At 36.0% G+C, this 19,443-nt stretch overlaps 1 protein-coding gene across 1 annotated transcript in view; it reads left to right on the top strand.

Moving 5' to 3' along the window:
* The window catches only part of SLC15A2 (solute carrier family 15 member 2), a 43,485-nt gene extending 24,266 nt beyond the window's left edge, over positions 1-19,219 (top strand). Inside the window, exons 8-22 of the mRNA XM_074301347.1 lie at positions 4,472-4,554; positions 4,931-5,017; positions 5,455-5,544; positions 5,651-5,695; positions 6,627-6,659; positions 8,832-8,920; positions 9,561-9,642; positions 10,806-10,940; positions 11,607-11,768; positions 12,759-12,805; positions 13,340-13,450; positions 14,082-14,175; positions 14,939-15,085; positions 16,527-16,631; positions 18,487-19,219. Of these exons, the coding sequence (XP_074157448.1) occupies positions 4,472-4,554; positions 4,931-5,017; positions 5,455-5,544; positions 5,651-5,695; positions 6,627-6,659; positions 8,832-8,920; positions 9,561-9,642; positions 10,806-10,940; positions 11,607-11,768; positions 12,759-12,805; positions 13,340-13,450; positions 14,082-14,175; positions 14,939-15,085; positions 16,527-16,631; positions 18,487-18,663 (1,487 nt within the window). The 3' untranslated portion in view covers positions 18,664-19,219. The remainder of the gene's footprint in view (positions 1-4,471; positions 4,555-4,930; positions 5,018-5,454; positions 5,545-5,650; positions 5,696-6,626; positions 6,660-8,831; positions 8,921-9,560; positions 9,643-10,805; positions 10,941-11,606; positions 11,769-12,758; positions 12,806-13,339; positions 13,451-14,081; positions 14,176-14,938; positions 15,086-16,526; positions 16,632-18,486) is intronic.
* Positions 19,220-19,443: the final 224 nt, after the last annotated feature.

Here is a 19,443-nt window from a genome sequence, read left to right as displayed (position 1 = left end):
TCCAGGAGTAAATCTGTGTGTTTTTGTTTTTAATCATTGACCTTAAAATACTTTCCTTTCCTGAGGCCCATTATGACATTCTTGGAACAAATCCAGCCCCCAAATAACAAGAACTTGATAGAGAAATAGTAGCCCAGGGATTCATCATTTTTCTTAGTTTTAATTGTTCAGAGAAGGGAGAAATTCTCATAGTTCATTTGTGTGGGGTTAACTTCTTGATCATTCTAGGGGGGCCATGTTGCCTCTTTTATCCCTCTCTTATCCCTTTTCTTTCCTATTACCACCAGAAAACACTTTCTCAAATGTTTCCTCAGCTGTTCTTTGATTAATCAAGTTAGCAAGCTTTTATTAAACACCTACTATGTGTCAGGCATGGTGCTTATCTGACCCAGATTCACTGCCCAATCATGTCAAGCTGCTAAATGTGACTATATAAAGATGTAGAACTTCAGCTTAGTCTTCTTTTGCTTCAGCGACGCTAAGTACTACTGGGCCTAGAGTTAGGGAAGACCTGAGTTTAAAAATAGTCCTACATACTTAATAGCTGTGTGTCTTTGGGCAACCTTACCTCTGTCTGCTTTTATTTCCTTATGTGTAAAATGGAGATCATAATAGCACCCACCTCCCAAGGTTATTGTGAGAATCAAATGAGATAATGTGTGTAAAGCACTTAGCATAGCATCTGGCACATAGTGAGCACTTATTTAGTGCTGTCTTTTTTTTTTCTCAAGGTGTCTACCCCAAGTCCTTGTTCCTCTATTGTAGTGGTTGATACTATCCCATTCTATTCCAATCTCCTTTTCAGTAATATCCATCTGTTTATGCAACTAAAACTATCCTATTTCCTGTTGTCAGTTAATTACTAGTGTACCCTCATCATCCTCCCCCATTCTCAGCCAGGGAAGGTTTGTTTTTAGGTATAAGGTGCTGTTGAGAGTATCATTAGTAAGCAAAGAGCTGAAAAAATCTTGAAGAATGTAGAGAATGGGTGGGCTTAAAAAATAGAGAGAAATGATTTCACATATGTGTAAATGTGGGGAGGAGCGTGTCTGAAACAGAAAATGAAGAATTTGGTTCTTATTTAAGAGATAATGGAAAAGTCACTGCTGGGCTCTGGAAAAATGGGGATTGGGACAGAGTGGAGAAAACAATACAAAAAAGATAGAAATGATGTTGAAGTCAACAGAACTTAAATGAAGAAGACATTACAGTAGAGGAGCTAAAAGATCAGGGGCTACACCAAAGCTATTGGTGTTTGAACAAAAAGCATAGTATGAAATTCCATAAAGGACTTGGTCAGAAAGAAAATGACAGTGACCAGTGGAAAAAATAGAAGGTTCCTGTTTTGAATCCCCACAGAATCAAGGACTTGGAAAGCTTTATAAAAAGTCCTCTAATCCAATGTTTCACATTGATACTTTATCAAAGACAAAAATTAATAATAAATTAATAATAAATCATTTCTAGTGTTGCATAGCACTTTACAATATTTATCTTATTTGATTCTCATAGCCCTAGGAGGTAGGTTCTATTACATTCCCATTTTACAGATAAGGAAAGTGAGGCAGATCTGTGACTTGCCCTGAGTCTAGTAAGTGACTGAGACCAGATCTGATCCTCTAAGTTGAGTGTTTTATCCACTAAACCACCTACCTATCTAGTAAGAAGAATTTAAATTGGGCAGAAAGAAAATTTCAACATCACAACTAATCTCCCTCTTGTATATTTCAAATGGTATCTACTTAAGAATATTCATAAGGAGTACAAGACAAAGATAAAATTGAGTAGATTAACCATCAATTATATGGCAAACTTCTCATAATCAATGATGGTGGAGCTACTTTTGATCATCTATTATACACAGTACTACTATCAACATAGTATTAGTGTACTTACTTTATTTTTGTTATTATCCTTTCATATTCAACTCACACCCTTGCCCTCAGTCTATGTGTACTTCTATGTATACTTCTAACCACTTTAATAATGAGAAAGGTTTTTAGAAGTTACAAGTATAATATCCCCATGTAGGAATTTTAACTTTATTGAATCCTTTGTGATTTCTCTTTCCTGTTTACCGTTCTATGCTTCTTTTGAGTCCTGTATTTATTTGAAACTCCAATTTTCTGTTTTGCTCTGGTCTTTTCATCAATAATGCTTGAAAATTCTGTTTTTGTTTTTTTTACCCCTGAAGTATCATACTACTCTCTTTTGCTAGATAGGTGATTCTTGAATATTGTCTTAGATCTTTTGCCTTCTGGAATGCTGCATTCCAATTGTATTCCAATCTTCTAATTCTTTAATGTAGAAACTGCTAAGTATGGCTTTATGATATTTAAATTGTTTCTTTCCAGCCACTTGCAGTAATTAAAAAAAATAGCTTTTTATTTTAAAAATATATGTAAAGATAGTTTTCAACATTTACCCTTACAAAACCTTATGTTCCAAATTTTTCTCCCTCCTTTTCTTTCCTTTTATTCTCTTCCTTTCCTTCCCACCCCTTTCCCTAGACAGCAAATAATTAAATAGGTTAAACATATCCAATCTTCTATACGTATTTTAACCTTTATCATGCTGCCCCCCCAAAAAAAAATCACATCAAAAAGGGGGGAAAAGGAAGCAAACAACAAAACAAGAGGTGAAAATGCTATTTTATGATCCACATTTAGTCCCCATAGTTCTGTCTCTGCATGCAGATGACTCTTTCCATCACAAGTCCATTAGTATCACCACATTGTTGAAAAGAGCCATATCAGTTAGAATTGATCATTATATAATTTTGTTATGTGTAATGTTCTCTAGTTTCTACTCATTTCACTTAGTATCAGTTCATAGAAGTGTCTCCAGGTCTTTCTGAAATCATTATACTGATCATTTCTTATAGAACAATAATATTCCATAACATTCATATACCATAACTTATTCAGCCATTCCACAGTGATAGGCATTCACTCAGTTTCCAGTTCCTTGCCACCACAAAAAGGTCTGCTACATACATTTTTGCACATGTGAATCCCTTTTCTTTAAAATCTTTTTGGGATACAGACCAGTAGAGAGACTGCTGGATCAAAGGGTATGCACAGATTGATAGCCCTTTGGCATAATTTAAAATTCACTTTCAGTATTTTCTCCTTGACCTAGGAAGTCTGGAATTTGGTTATAATATTACTGGAAGTTTTCATCTTGGGATCTTTTTCAAGAGGTGATCAGTATATTTTTTCAAATTTGATTTTACTCTCTAGTTCTAGAATACCAGGTCAGTTTTCCTTGATAATTTCTTGAAAGATGATGTGTAGGCTCTTTTTTTAAATCATGGCTTTCAGGTGGTCTAATAATTCTTAAATTATTTCTCCTGGATCTATTTTCCAGGGCAGTTGTTTTTCCAAAGAAGTATTTCACATTTTCTTCTATTTTTTGATTTTGCTTTATTGTTTCTTGATGTCCAAGGGAGTTATTAGCTTTTAATTGCCAAATTCTAATTTTTAAGGATTTATTTTTGTCTGCAAGCTTTTGTACTTTTTTCCCCATTTCACCAATTCTGCTTTTTAAGATATTCTTCTCTTCATTGGATTTTTGTGACTCTTTTATCATTTGGCCTATTCTGTTTTTAAAGTATTATTTTCCTCAATATTTTTATGCCTCCTTTATGAAGTTGTTGACTCTTTTTAAATGATTTTTTGTATCACTCAATTTTTATTTTTTTCTTTTTTTTCTCCCCTGAGGCTGGGGTTAAGTGACTTGTCCAAGGTCACACATCTAAGAAGTGTTAAATGTCTGAGACGAGATTTGAACTAGGGTCTTCCTGAATTCAAGTCTCTATCCACTTCGCCACCTAGCTGCCCCCTCACTCAATTTTTCTTTTTGATTTTTCCTCTACTTCATTTGATTTCTAAAATCCTTTTTACTTTTTCTATGACTTGAGACCAATTCATTCTTTTATTTGAGACTTTTGATGGAGTAGTTTTGATTGTTGTTGTCTTCTTCTGAGTTTGTGTTTTGATCTTCCCAGTCATATTTAATAAACATCCACCATGTGCAAACCATGTGGTCTTCATCCTACAGGATCCAGCAAAATCTCAGACACACATATTAGATGATAAAAATGAGCATGAACATCTGTTTCCTTACACCTTACAAATGAGGCTCATCCGAATCTTAATGTTTGTATTCAATAACGTTTAACCCAAAATCTGGGGTTCAAAAGCTAATGCCTCTCAATTGAACATATTTAACCTCTATCAGAGTGCTTGATATTTTGGGAAGAGAGAAAGTAGAAGAGGGAAGGAAAAAATTTGGAACACAAAGTTTTAAATTTACAGAAATGAGTGCTGAAAATTTCCTTTATATGTATTTGGAAAACTAAAATACCATTGAAAAAAATGTTTGTCCCCTCTCCCTCCATCCCCCTAAAAAAACCCAATACCTTCTGTAAGAGGTTTGCTTTAACTTTCCTATCCACAATCACTTACAGTTGTGTTTGCTCTTGGAAATAAGCTGTACAAAAAACCTCCCCCTGAAGGAAACATAGTGGTTAAAGTCTGCAAATGTATCTGGGTAAGTCAGTGAATCTTTAATCTTCTATTTTAAGCCATAGAGAAATTCAGGAAACATTTAATTTAGGGAGCTATACACATTTGTGTATATGACTTTGTGGGTCTGTTCTATTATAGCCTACTTTTCCAAGCTTAGATTGTCATTCTAGTTATGCTTAGCCATCTTCAAAATGGCATCATTTTGTTAAAATCCTAATTAGACAAAGAGTACTTTCTAAGGAGCACAAAAAACAAGCTATTAAGGATTCTGAAATTCCGTGATTAATAGTAATTGATTTGTCCCAAAAATTCAGAGGTGAAATAGATGAAGGTGGTTTTACTGGGGAGAAGATTGATCCCCCTTCTTCTTTTTCTGATCTTCTCTTGGTTCTTCCTAGTTTGCTATTTTAAATCGTCTGAAGAACCGTTCCAGTGAAATTCCAAAGAGAGAGCATTGGCTGGACTGGGCAGAGGAAAAGTACCCGGTAAGTCAGTGTTATAGAGATGAAATGTCTACTTAGTGGTAAGGACCATGTTCTGGCCCTAGACTCAGAGGCCATTTCCTACTTGGTAGTGTGGGCTCCTTCAACTGACATAATTTTCTGTGGTTCCAATTTCTTCACATTGCTGGACCTAATTCCTGATATAAACAAATTGAGACAAAAAACAGAAGGCAAGCTCTGTTTTGAAGACTTAGGGGCTACCTGACCTGGGAAAGATTCCATAGCCTCATACATTCACTCACTTATTCATCAGAAACTTGTTGTCTTTCTGATCTTCAATCTAAATCCATCCTGTTGGTTTGAGCCTTCCCCCTCTGCAGTCGCCTCCAAACTTTCTGCACTTTTTGTTCTGATGAGCGATTCAAGGATTGGTAGATTTTTTTGCACACTAAGGAAGTTCCATCTTTTTCTTCCTACAGAAACAGCTCATCTTGGAAGTGAAGGCATTGACTCGTGTGCTGTTCCTTTATATTCCACTACCAATGTTGTGGGCTCTTTTGGATCAGCAGGTAGAAAAAAGTTTCTTAATTAGAATTTCAGGTTGGGCCCTTCCCAAGTTTCTTTCTTCCATTTCCTTCCTAAGAAATATCTCATGAAACCCTTTCTGTTCTCTAGGGCTCTCGGTGGACTTTGCAAGCAACTAGAATGAATGGTAATGTGGTGAGTAGAAGTGATTTTATCATGTAAATTATTCTCTTGCTCTGTATCAAGGGAGTTGATTTCTTTACCAAATGATAGATTGTCTATTTGCATTTATTTTCCTATCAATTTTTGGATTAGACTCTTTCTTTAATATGAGACATGCTTTTGAATCTTCGTCTACTGGAGAAAATTGGCAATTTAGTCTTTTAACTAGTCTTAGGACTAACTTATAAGATGTTTTATAACTAGCTGACAAGTTAGTCTGAAAGTTGATCTTATGAAGGTTAATTCTCATTTGTAAAATGTAGATGATCTATAATATCCCTTCAACCTCTGGAACAATCTTAAGTAACTTGCCAAGGTCACAGAGCTAATATGTGTCATGCTGGATATGATTCTACTTCACACGGCCTTTTGTGTATTTCTCCTATGTATCATTATTTTAATGTAACCCATCCATCAGATGGAAAGCTAGGTGATTCAGTGTTTTAAAATACTGAGGCAGGTAGATCTCTGTTCAAATTGGCTTGGACACTTACTAACTATGTGCTCCTGGATAAGTCATTTAACCTCTGTTTGTCTTAATCCACGGAAGAGAAAAAATGGCAAACTACTTCAATATCCTTGCCAAGAAAACCCCATGGACAGTTGCTATTGTCCATGGGGTCACCAAGAGTTGGGCATATCTGAACAATATGCATCAGATCCTGACTTCTGTAAGACTACTAGTCTTACAGATAGATAGTGCTACTGTACTAATAATCATTTTTTTTTTTCACAAAAGCCTGTGAGATAAATGGTGTAAGTATTATTGTTCCTCCCATTTTATAGATGAGGAATATTTATTGATTTTCTTTTACATCCTTAGTATATACTGACCACAGGTGGTTACAAACCCAACTTTTCACATTTCAGAAATTTATTAGTGTTTTTCCTTTTTATGTTTCAGGGATATTTCGTGTTCCAGCCTGACCAGATACAGGTGGGATCCCTCTCCATAGCCATGCCTCCTTGTACTCTTTTTGCCACCCGTTCCCAGTTCAGCTGGTAGATGGTGCTCCTGCTTTCTTCTTTGAGATGAGGAGGTCATAGGGCTGGGAAAAATGGTATTCTTTATGACCCACTTTTCCAAACTACTTCTCAAGTATCAGTGAAATGAATATTCAGATTCTGGATAAAGCACAGGGGTTTGACTTATGCTGTTTCAAAGTGGATGTAATATCGTTTTATAGATCCTTCGTATGCAAAATAGGTTTTATGTTTTGCGGGAACCGCACATCTCACCAAGCTAAACTTTTAGCACCAGCTATAGTTCACTTGATCCATGAGATGACAGAGTGTTTTGCCCAAGGAGGTACAAAGCAGCAGATCAGTAAACAGAAGTATGACAATGAGAACCAGGCCAGTGGCCCAAGTGTTCAACCCATTCATCAAAGTCATACTCGAGATAATATGCCAAAGAGGTTGGATGCCAATGAGGTAGGATGTCAACACTGAGGTGGGAAGTCAACAAGGTAAAACATCACAATTCTAGTTAACAATTAAGTATCAGTGAGGTAGGTTGTCACAATTCTAGTTACATTTATCACAATTCTAGACCAATTCTAGTTTCTTACAATTTTCTGTTGCACTTGTCACAATCCTAGAACAATTCTAGCTTATCACAATTCTCAATTGCACTTTTCACAATCCTAGAGCAATTCTAGTTTCACCGGTGCACATAAGCAAAGTCATGTCCAGTAACATTGTCCCAATAACAACGGCAGATGGGTGCGTTGGTTAGTTCTACTTCTTAACAGATATATTTCTTTCCAGTTTCATTTTCCTAAGGCTATGCATTTGGGGCATTTGTGAGGAATGGGCAAATCTATAAGCAGTCATTTTTGTACCTACTCTACATAGAGGTAGCTTGAAAAGAAGTTTCCTGCCTTTCACAATGCAATTGGCCCTAGCTTTAAAATCAGACAAACTAAATGAGAGTTTGAGAAAGAGTAGGTGGGGGGCAGCTAGGTAGAGCAGTGGATAGAGCACCAGCCCTGAATTCAGGAGGACCCAAGTTCAAATCTGGTCTCAGACACTTAACACTTCCTAGCTGTGTGACCCTGGGCAAGTCATTTAACCCCAGCCTCAGAAAAAGAAAAAGAAAAAAAAAAAAAAAGAGAGAAAGAGTAGGTGGTTAGAAAGCAAGGGATATTACCAAGGACTTAATAGATGAGGGGATTCAGGAATTGGATTTGAAGAATTTGGGAGGTAGACTCTGAAGGTTTAAATATTCAAGGCAGTGGAGGGATGTGTGAAGAAATTATGCCTTTCCTTATTATTTTTGAAATCTAGATTTTCATGACATTTACTTAGCTAGCTCTTCTGTTATGCAATAAACTCTCAGTCACTGCTGTTTCTTCATCCATGTCATGCACTGTTCTGAACATGTCTTTTTTTTTTTTTTTGGATGCTCTCTCCCTTCATGATTCCATCAGCTCCCAGGGTTTGAATTATTTTCTATTCAGATGAATCCCAAATCTGTATATTCAGTCTCTCTCCTGAACTCCACTGACATATCAGCTATCTCTTGGATATTTCAAATCTCAGCTTTCCCTCCAAACTTTTCTTCTCAATTTTCCTGTAACTGCCTGTGGCAGTTCTATCCTCCCATTCAACCAGCCTCAGTGGCATCTTTGACTCCACTGTCTCAGTCCACATACTCAATTGTATTGATAATTTCCTCCTTCACAATACCTCCTTTCCACTCAGAGCCTCATCACCTCCCACCTGAGCTATCAAAAATCTTTAATGTACCTAATTAATTATGTTATTTCCTCTATTAGACTATAAAGGCAGGGACAAATTTTTTTCTTTTTTAAAAATACCAACAAGTAGCTTAATACCTGGCACATGATAATCACTTAACAAATGCTTATGGGCTGCTTAAATGACAATTTGATGATGACTGAAAATGCAAACCTTTGGAAATTCGTGGGAAATGGGGTGCCAGCTCTAAACTGAAAAAGGACTCTGTATGTCCCAGAGGTCATATGGAGTAAGGATGCCTTTACAGAGTATCCTAGAGCAAGCCTGGGAATGCTGTCTTACCAGCTGGAGTATTTCTGAAAAGTTATTGTCTCTGTTGTGATGTCTTCCTTACATGTCATTACAGATGCTGAATCCCCTTCTGGTGCTCCTCTTCATCCCCTTGTTTGATCTGGGTATCTATCCTCTGGCCAAGAAGTGTGGAATCAACTTTACGTAAGTCATTGTTCCCATTGGACACAGGTTCTCTATTGAGCTCTGAGATATTGGTGTTGGTAGTACGTGTCTAGTGATACATTGAGGTTAGTTTGCCTTAGTTTTTCTAATTTCTTATTTGTTAATTTCAAGACCATTTTGTAAATTCTTACAAAATTAAAATTGATCTCTGTAATTTTCTTTTTTTCCAGTTCCATATATAATTGTGCTTTTAATTCAGATTTTATGATTATGAAATCCCTTGCCTTTTTTTAGTGAGAATATAGTGAATTAAGGACCAGCTTCTTTTGATTTGTGTTCATATGAAATAATGTTTGTAAAGAATTTAGCATAATGCCTGGCACATAGTGGATGCTTAATAAATACTGGGTTTTTTTTATTTCTTCTTCTAAGAAAGTTAGAGTGTTTGGTGACATAATTTGTATGTGATGAGACCCATTCCTCATTGTAAAGGTGAATCAGGTAATCCCTGGATGGAGAGAGTAGTCTTTTTTCCTTTGTTAGACTAGCTCAATCCAAGTCCATACATAGATGAATGTTGTTACAAAATTTATTTCATAGCTTCTGCTCATTTTCTGCTTAGTAGGGACATCTTGAAATAGTCCTTTGTCCCATGAATTTTGTTCTTTCCCTTATGCAGATCTATTAGGAGAATGGCAACTGGTATGGTCCTGGCATCCCTATCATTTGCAATTGCAGCTACTGTTGAGATCAAGATAAATGTGAGTACAAACCTAAGATTCAAATACATATGAATTTTAATGCAAATTTAAAATGCTTCACTGAATATTCATTCTGCTTACTTAGAGGATCTACTATAAAAATATAAATTTTTTTTAAATGAATAAAAAAAAGAAAAATAAAGCCTTCATAAATATGCATATTTTATGAACATAAATTCCCATATTGGTAATGCTCCAAAATGTTTCTTTGTTTTCTTCATTTTAAGTCCATCATGTCTCCAGCAGAAGATGAGTGGGATGTTTCATCTTTAGTCTTTTGGATTCATGATTTATCATTGTTATCAGTTCTTTCAACATTTTTCTCTACAGTCGATAATAATAGCAAGTTTATCCATGGTTTTATTAGTGTAAAAGAATCTTTTACAAATGCAGATTATTTTCATTTTGGTAGTTGATTTTTAGGAATTTTTATGGCCTAAATTTCATCACTTGGTAACCAAATTTCTAGTAATAATAGTTCTAGTAATAATAGTAGTTCCTCAGATGACATACATTGGTTTTTCATTGGTATCATAATCAAAGGCTCTCCAGCTTAATGGGACCTATCAGAACTTGTACTTCCTGTAATTATTTTGAGAATAAAAGGTTGCTTACATATATCAGGATAATTTGCTTTATATAGACTGTTCCCACAAAAGCTTTAACGGATTAAAATTGAACTAAAACTTTTGGAACAAACATAAAGTTTTGACAGCAGATGGATTGGTATTTATGTCTGTTTTACAAAGGAAAACTGAGGCTCAAAGATGCTAGATGGTTTTCCCAAGGTGAGAGAGCTAGTAATTGTAACCCTACTAGGAAGAGACTTGAGTCCAGATTTTCAAACACTTCAGAATGCTGCCTGCCCAATTAAAATCTTTCTGATTTTCCATTTCTAATCATTCTTATTAAACTAGATATGTATATGGCTAGGAACATATATGATATATTCAACAAGTGAATATCAAGAGTGTTGAAGAACTGAACTCCATGATGCTTGTGATACTTTATTTTGGGGGAAGTGGAATTGGGGTTAAGTAACTTGCCTAGGATCACATAATTGGTATATTAGGTTCAGGTCCTCCTGACTCCAGAGCCAGTGTTCTAGTCACATTACTATTTAGCTGTTCCTGATGTTTATGATTCTCACATGTTGTTCTTAGGAACTGAGCCCACCCAAGCCAGGAGGCAACGAGATTTACCTGAGAACACTGAATCTGGCAAATGATGAAGTGAAATTGGCATTGAGGGATTATCAGAACAACTCTCTGTTTTCAGAGGCCATCATGCCCTTCCAGGTGAGGGGGGGAGATGGAACCAGGATGATTTGGGATCACACTTACCCCAATTATCAGCATGGTTATTTAAAATAACCCAGCCAAACATCTCAGACTGTCTCCTAATCACTTCAAAAAATAGAGTTCTTAATCATGGGTCTGTGAATACAAATGGAGAACTATTGCAATATAATTTATTTCCTTTATAATCTCATGTATTTTTTGTGTTAAAAACATTATTTTGAGAAGGAAAAGCTCCATAGATTTTTACCAGACTGCCAAAGGGCTCCATAATACAAAAAAGGTGAAGAACTTTTGATCTGTTCACCAGTTTGACAATAACGATTGCTATCTATATTGTATCTTCACTCCTATCTATAATGATAGTGACCATTTCTGAGTTTCCATTGCCTTTACTCCTTGTGGAATTGTGATGCTCATGAAAGTAGCAAAGAGACTATTTGATAACTGTCTGGGATCATAGATTTAGAGATGAAAGAGACCTTAGAGATCACCTTGTGATCTCTGGATTCTACTTCCAAGCTCCTCCTGCTTGGAAATAAGGAAATATGAGACCCAGAAAAGTTATGTGATTTCACCAAAGTTATGTAAGTTCAAAACTATGATGTTCAACTTTGCAGTGAAGACTTTTTATCCTGCATACTTTTTTTTTATGTCTTTCTATAGCAAATAGACGATTCCAAAATGCTCCTGACCACAGAGAGCCAGAGTTTTTACTTCCAGCTACAGTTTCACAACATGTCTGTCACCAATGAACACATCCTGGAAGAGAAGAACGTGTACAGCTTGATCATTCATGCAGATCAAAGGGGAATTTCCAGTGCCCTGGTGAGTGCTGAAATGGTACCAGTGAAGTGATGGGCTCATTAATTGGACAGAATGGTCTTTGTGATTATTATCAAGCAAGCCACTACTCCTTTAGTATAAATAATTAATTGATGGCTAAGTCTAAAGGATTAAAAAGAATTGTTTTTGCTCTGAATTTAATGATCCATGCCCCTTCCTGTAGGCCCTCCATACCCTTTCCCTCCCCACAAAAGAGAGAAAAGGCTATATCATATATTTCTACATATAAAGTAGAATACAGAAAAGGATTATCTGTGAAAATGCAAGTTTCTATTACATACAGCTTGCCTTTCTTAAAGAGTAATATATTCAACATGCTTTTTTAAAGCTGACCTGCTTATCTGTGTTTACTTTTGAACTTCCATTCTAATCTCCTCTCAAATAAAAAAATGCAATACTTACTCCTGGACATTTTCCATGTCCAAAAATATTTCATTCCTTACATCAAGTTTATGACTTAGGAAAAGAGTATCTTGCTTCATTTATTACATTCATATGTAGTTATTTATTTACATAATTTAGCCATTCTGGACAGTCTTTTTGTTTATAGTTCTTGATACAACGAAAGTTGTGATATGAATGCTTTTGTACACAGAGATCTTTTTCTTTTTTCTGTGATGTCTTTGAAGATTAAGTCTAAGGGTGCAGTAGATAGAGCATCAGCCCTGATGTCAGGAGGACCTGAGTTCAAATTTGGTCTTAGACACTTAACTGTGTGACCCTGGGCAAGTCACTTAACCCCAATTGCCTTGGGGGGAAAATAATCACCCTATTTTTCTGCAACCCTTCTAATAATCATCATTTTTCTTTTTTTGGTCATCTTTGCTAATATAATACAGGTATGATGTGGGACCACATAATTTTAAATTTCATTTATCCATGGTTTGGAAGATTTTTTTTCTTCCTTTGAGAATTGCTTTTTTATATGCTGGGATGATTTTATAATTTCATTTTGATTTTCCTGTATTACAGATGAAGGACACGTTAACCTCAACAGTCAGCGGAATGGCAGCTGTGAGGTACAAATCACTGGGCATTCCTGGGGTTCTCTTTCCCCACTGGATCATGATATAAGTTTGATCTGCGACCTGTAGGTTGAGATCTCTGCTTGTGTTGATTAGAGATTCATTGTGGATTAGAATGATCGGGTCAACAAAGCATAGCAAAAAGGCAGGTTAATTTTGATTGATGGGATTAGGACATGACCCAAGTTCTTCACAATCCTGAGTCCTTTTGTCTCCCGCTTATATTTATCATTTCCCTCTTGCTCTGTGCTCTGAAAAAGAGAGAATTAGGTTAGGAATTCTTAACCATTTTTTGTGTCATGAATTCATTGACAGTCTAAAGCCTATTTATTCTTTTTTCAAAAGCATATTTTTAAATTAATAATATAAAATAAGTAGAATTATAAGGAAAACCAATTCTGTGGAAAATGCATTTATCAGAACATTTAAAAACAAAATAACAAGCTCATGGACCCTAGGTTAAGAATTTCTACAGTAGGGAATTCTTTTCAGAGGTTTGTCTGTTTCTGTTCTTATCTTGACTCACAGGTTTATTAACACCTTGGATAAAGATGTTAACATCACCTTAAGCAGAGATGCCTTCCTCATGGTTGGTGAAGACTATGGCATTTCTGCTTACAAAAACGTGGAAAGGGGAAAGTAAGAGCTTTAACTTTTTCTTTTTTGCTGAGTCAATTGGGGATAAGTGACTTGTCCAGGGTCACATAACTAGGACGTGTTAAGGATCTGAGATCACATTTGAACTCAGGTCCTCCTGACTTCATATCCACTGCTCCACCTAGCTGTTCCAGAGCTTTATCTTTTTGGAAATTACTTTAATAAGATATTCTCAAATACTTGTAATGTATTTGTAATGCAAAGGTAAAAGATTGAGGCATACCTGGAGTAATCAGGTAGGAAAGAGAATATTTTTGCATGCATTTAGAAAATAAAAAGCTATTATTTAAAAAACATTTTAGATTAAGGTGCTAAAATAGAGTTTCTTTTCACATTAAGAAAAGCCCTTAAATCACTTACTTTTTTTATTGAATTATTATTTAAATCATCTTGAGAGAGAGATTTCTGACCTGTTAGATGACAAAGAGTAGAAGTTGATTGTCTTGAAAGTGATATGTTGGAAAGAATGAAAACCAAGAGAATACTGTTCTAGTATGAGAGAAAGAGAGAAAAAGACAGAGTGAGGGAGAGTGAACAAAGTCTAGTTTTCTTAGAATAGGAAGTATCTTTTTGAGGCACAGTGTTTGAGATCCCTCTTTTGTTCTTTTTTTAGATACCATCATGTGCATTGTAGGACACAAGATAAAGACTTCTCCTTGGACCTGGGGCTACTTGATTTTGGTGCAGCATACACAGTTGTTATTAATGTAGGTAGTTCTTTCTATTTTGTTTAACCCCCTTTTCATTTCTTTCCCCCTAACTTCACTTTCTTTCACCCAAGGAGCCTGCTTGGAAGTAGATGTAAGTAAATGGGAAAAGATGAGATGTTATTCATTGGGTAAGACACTAATTTCCTAGCCATGGAAGGCCCACTGAGGTCTCTCCATTTTGTGTACCTTTTCTATGTCTGGAAATCTAAAGAGTTAAGGCATATTATGGTTCCAAGTGTGAAGACTAGAAATCAGAATTTACATCCATTCTTCATACTCAAATAAGACAATTTGCTCCAGTCTCAACCTGGCCCCTAGAAATAATATCACTATCTTGGATCTATTTGGTTAGGTTGCTGCTTCCCTTAGTGTGACTTGAGCTGAAGGATTCACTTCACTTGGTTTCTTGAAACTCCTGGACAGTTAGGAAATCACTGAAACACTTCTTTTGAAGTGTAAGAAATTAAGCAGCTGTCTAACATTGCAAAAAGATCAATTTAGTTTTGGACCATTCAGAGCTCTTATCATGGAGGGCTGAGTAAACTGAGTATGTATGAGGAAAGGTATGTCCTTGATTTCTAATATAAATTTCAATCCTTATTGTTTCTGACCTATTACATGACAGTCAAAGATTTTCATCTTGAAAATATTAATTTGAAAAGAGTGATAACCAAGAGAATACTATGATTGGTTGACGATACTTACATCTCAGAAGAGTTTTTCTGCTACTGCTGGTAAATCTCCCTTCTCTCCTGCTTAGAGTTCTGATCAAGGTATCCTGGCATGGAAAATTGAAGATGTTCCATCCAATCAAATATCCATTGCATGGCAGTTGCCACAATACATATTAGCTACTGCAGGCGAGGTTATGTTTTCTATCACGGGGCTTGAGTTCTCCTACTCTCAGGTAACATTTTTTTCTTTTTATATTGTATTAAGATATACCAAATTATATAGGAATTTCAATATACATAAAAAATGAGATTATACATGAAACTGCAGATTTTATTTATGATGTGCAGCTTACTTTTCTTTTCAAGTTTATCGTAATAAGTCAGCTTCCTTTAAGTCTCAGCTAAAATTTCACCTTCTAAAGGAGACCTTTTCCAATTCTTCTTTATTCTAGTGCCTTTCTCTGTTGATTATTTCATTTTAAATTATTTATTGTTTGTATGTTTTCATGTAGTCTCCTACAATACATTGTGAGCTCCTTGAGAATAGGGACTACCTTTTGCCTTTCTTTGTATCCCCAGGGCACTTAATAAATGTTTATTGACTGATTGACCAGCTTTCAAAGCTGTCTCAGGTAAGGCTTAACAGAAGTAAGGATAGCATGATTCTTGTTCAGTCATCCAATCATGTCTGACTTTGTGTGACTCCATGGACCATAGCACACCAGACCCTTCTGTCCTCTATCACTTATTGAAGTCTGTCCAAGTTCACATTCTTTGTTTGTGTGATAGTGTCTATCCATCTCATTCTTTGCTGTCCCACTTTCCTTTTGCCTTCAATCTTTGCACACCCTGTCTTATGAATATGTGGTCAACATATTTAAGCTTCAGATTCAGTATTTGACTTTCCAGTAAATAGCATGAATTGATTCCTTTTGAGAACTGACTGATGTCACATTCTTGCTGTCCAGGGTCTCTCAAAAGTCTGCTGTAGCACCACAATTCAAAAATGTCAATTCTGTGGCACTCAGCTTTCCTTGTAGTCCAACTCATAGCCATATATTACTATTAGAAAACCCATAGCTTTGACAATATGGACCTTTGTCACTAAGGTGATGTCTCTGCTTTTTAATATGCTGTCCAGATTTGCTGTAGCTTTCATTCCAATGAGTGAGTGTCTTTTAGTTTCATGACTGCCATCACCATCTGTAGTAATCTTTGAGCATAATTCAGGGAACTATTAATTTGAATTCTTAAGTTTCCCTAACAAGGTAGAGGACATAGGCTAAGTGCCTTCTTCCTCTTAGGCCTTAGATTCCTAACCTATGATCATGGTAGAATGGCAGCTTGTTCCCAAGTGACCTTCATAACCACAGAACCAAGCAGCTCATGTACTCAGGGGAAGGTGTAGTACTCAAGCTCACATGATAGCTAAGTTTAGTGGATACTATTTTATTTTAAAGATTTATATCCTAGGAGAATATAAAATTCTTCAAAGACTAGGATAATTTGAATTTTGTCTTTATGTATTCACAACTTAACATGGTATCTTACATAAGGTAGACACTTAAAAAATCTTTGTTGAGTGGGCAGTGGAATAGGGGAGGGAAACTTCCTGGGGAAAATGGCGGAGGCTTAGAGAAATTCTGTTTACAAGCTTCTTTGTACCCTCTTTAGGCGCCCGTCAGCATGAAGTCAGTGTTACAAGCATCCTGGCTTCTGACAGTGGCCATGGGGAATATCATCGTACTTATTGTGGCACAGACCAGTGCTTTGGTGCAGGTAAGAGTCCTATCATGACACCTAGTCACATGCATCCCCCCAGGCACTTCTGGTGCAAAGCAAGGCTGGGGTCTGAAAATGAACATGGCTGTCATTGGAACTGAACAATGACTCCTGTGGATGAGATGAGAACAAGCAAAGTAGCTAGGGAAAAAATGATGAAATCAGGCTAGAAGACAATTAAGAAAATTTGAAACTATTTTTTTTTTAATGATGTAAGCTAATAATCACAGAATGCCTCAGAATTGTATAAGTATTCTGCCAAAAAGGAAAAGAATTGAGTAGGAGCTGCAGCGTCAAAGAAGCTATATGGAAGTTAGGTAGAGAGATGAAAGTTTCTCTCATGTATCCACTGCAGTCCTACTCTGAAATCTCAACATGGTATGGAGGGAATCCTGAATTCTCAAGGATTATATCAACAGTATAAAGTTTTATAAACTCTTCTCAGGTCCTACTGATCTGGGAAAGTTTTAAAAAGAAGCCCAGAAATGGCCTCCACAGCTGCTGTCCAACACCAACTTACTAAGTTCAGATATGCACATCACCAGCAGTTGGTCACTAGTTAGTGAATTTTTGTGGTGTCAGAAACGTGTTTATCTACTACAGTGTTGAAAGCTTCAATAGGAGCTCCTTTCATTTGTGTGAATCACAATGGTAAACAAAATGCCCAGACAGAAGAAATCACAGATCTTTGAGGCATTGAATTATGATCATTTGAAGATGATTGGAGCAGTATAGAGTTAAAATGAGAATTAAAAAGAACTTTTCCGAGTATCTTCAGGAAAACATGGTGAGGCAGAAAGACTGTTGGATTTGAATTGAGGGATGCATAAAGAAGAATGGGGCCAGATCAAAGTTTACACTGTGATAGAAATCTACTGAGAACAACTTAATTTCCTTTCTCCCGTGCACATCTAGTTATATCTCTGATCCTTTGAGATCTTTGAGTGAGTTATACTGTTAGATTCAGTGAGGTCAGAACCTCCTAGAGATCACTTCTCACTAATAAAAAATAATGGCAAGAGCGTAAATTTTTCTTATAGTACTCTCCCTCACTAATGTCCTATTCTGATATTTCATCAAAGAAAAATATAGGTGATTCTAGAATGATGAAGACTATGCCAGAAGAGCATAAACTCTGGCTTATTCTACCAAACTATGAAGTTTTTGATAAAGAATTATGGTGAACTGTATGTCAGTCATTCAAAGATCAATCTAGATAGTTCAGGGACTAATCACCAGGTTGACTAAGATGATAGTTTTTTTTAATCAGCAACAATTCTAAAAGACTGATAAGTTATTAAAAGTTATTAAAAAATTGATAAATACGCCAGCAACCACAGATGCTTAACAAATTGAACTGTGTAATATTTTACAATTTACAAAGCACTTTTCTCACTATAATTCAGTGACACAGCAAATGTTAAGTATTACACATGAGGAAACAGTCTGGAGGGAAGGTTATTTGTCCAGAGTTACTGAACTGGGAACTAAACTCTGGGTGTTCTGACATCAAGATATCTAGAAAAGGCAGATTTCATATCCTTCCACAGTCCCAGTACCACATATCATAGAAGGAAACAAAGATATTTCTAATATTTAGCTAGCAACTCCCATGCTGCAGGGTCAGCCTGGTTGGCTTGACTAATCCTTAGAAAAGCTGGATTTACTATTTGTCCATTATAATAACCATTCCCTCCATTTTTGTATTCCTTGGAATACCTTCACAAGAAATCCCTGTTCTGCAAGACTTTTTGTATGACAACATGACACCTATATACACAATTTCCCAGTGAGTCCTGACATGTTTTCCAAAGTCTTTAAATTTTTTTTCTTTCTGTTTTTCTCTTCACAGTGGGCCGAATTTATCTTGTTTTCCGTTCTCCTGCTTATTATTAGTTTTATCTTTTCCATAATGGGCTACTACTATATCCCTGTGAAAACAGAAGATACTTATAGTCTGGAAGACACAATGCCTTCTTACATCAAGGAAAACACGAAAAACCTGGCAACCAAGAAAACGAAACTCTGACTGCTCTCTTAGCTCTATTCCAAACCTTTATTTCTTTTATTTTTTTTATCTGCCCAAATTAGTCTAACTCATCCATGGTCCTGACCTTAGCCTATATCTATACTGAGTATCCTTCCTACTGGGCTAGGTCAAAGAAATGATACCTATTTCACCAGAGATGCTGATCTGCAGCTGTCATTCATCACTCTTGAGCAAGAAATCCAGCCACTCCATACCTCAGTTTCATCACCTGTTCTTGGAGAATAGAGTCATATGTTGTTCTGGTGAAGCTGGGACAGATGGTTATTTCTTGTGTGTCTAAAAGAATGTGAAGAAAATAATTTAGATATGTTACCTGTAACTGTTTGTATAACTGTTAACTGGCATTTTTATATGTGTGAATGCATACTGTTGAAGGAGAAGGGGAAATATGCACTTGTATTTGCCATTGGAACATTGCCAAATGTTCTAGGTTCTCTTGTCTGGGTTTTGATCATTTAACTTTGTTATGTCTAAAAAAAGGATTTTTGTCAGTGCAATGTGACTGTTTGAACCTAAGTAAACTGATTTATACTAATCAAGCTATATTAGATGATTGTGCAATTATTATTATTCACAAAATCTACTAAAGATATTGCTACTAATAGTAGCTTATATTTTCATAGCCCTTTATGGTTTATAACAATCTTATGTGGTGGGTAAATTAATAGATCAGAGTGCTAGTTTATTAACTTCTAATGGGGGGAGGGGGAAAAGCTTTGAAAGAGATTAGAATCTATCATAACATGAAAAGAGGGGGAC

This window comes from Sminthopsis crassicaudata, chromosome 3, assembly GCF_048593235.1.
Source record: "Sminthopsis crassicaudata isolate SCR6 chromosome 3, ASM4859323v1, whole genome shotgun sequence".
Lineage (NCBI taxonomy): Eukaryota > Metazoa > Chordata > Mammalia > Dasyuromorphia > Dasyuridae > Sminthopsis > Sminthopsis crassicaudata.
The sequence above is the reverse complement of the archived record's forward strand: the minus strand, read 5'-3'. Positions and strand labels throughout refer to the sequence as shown.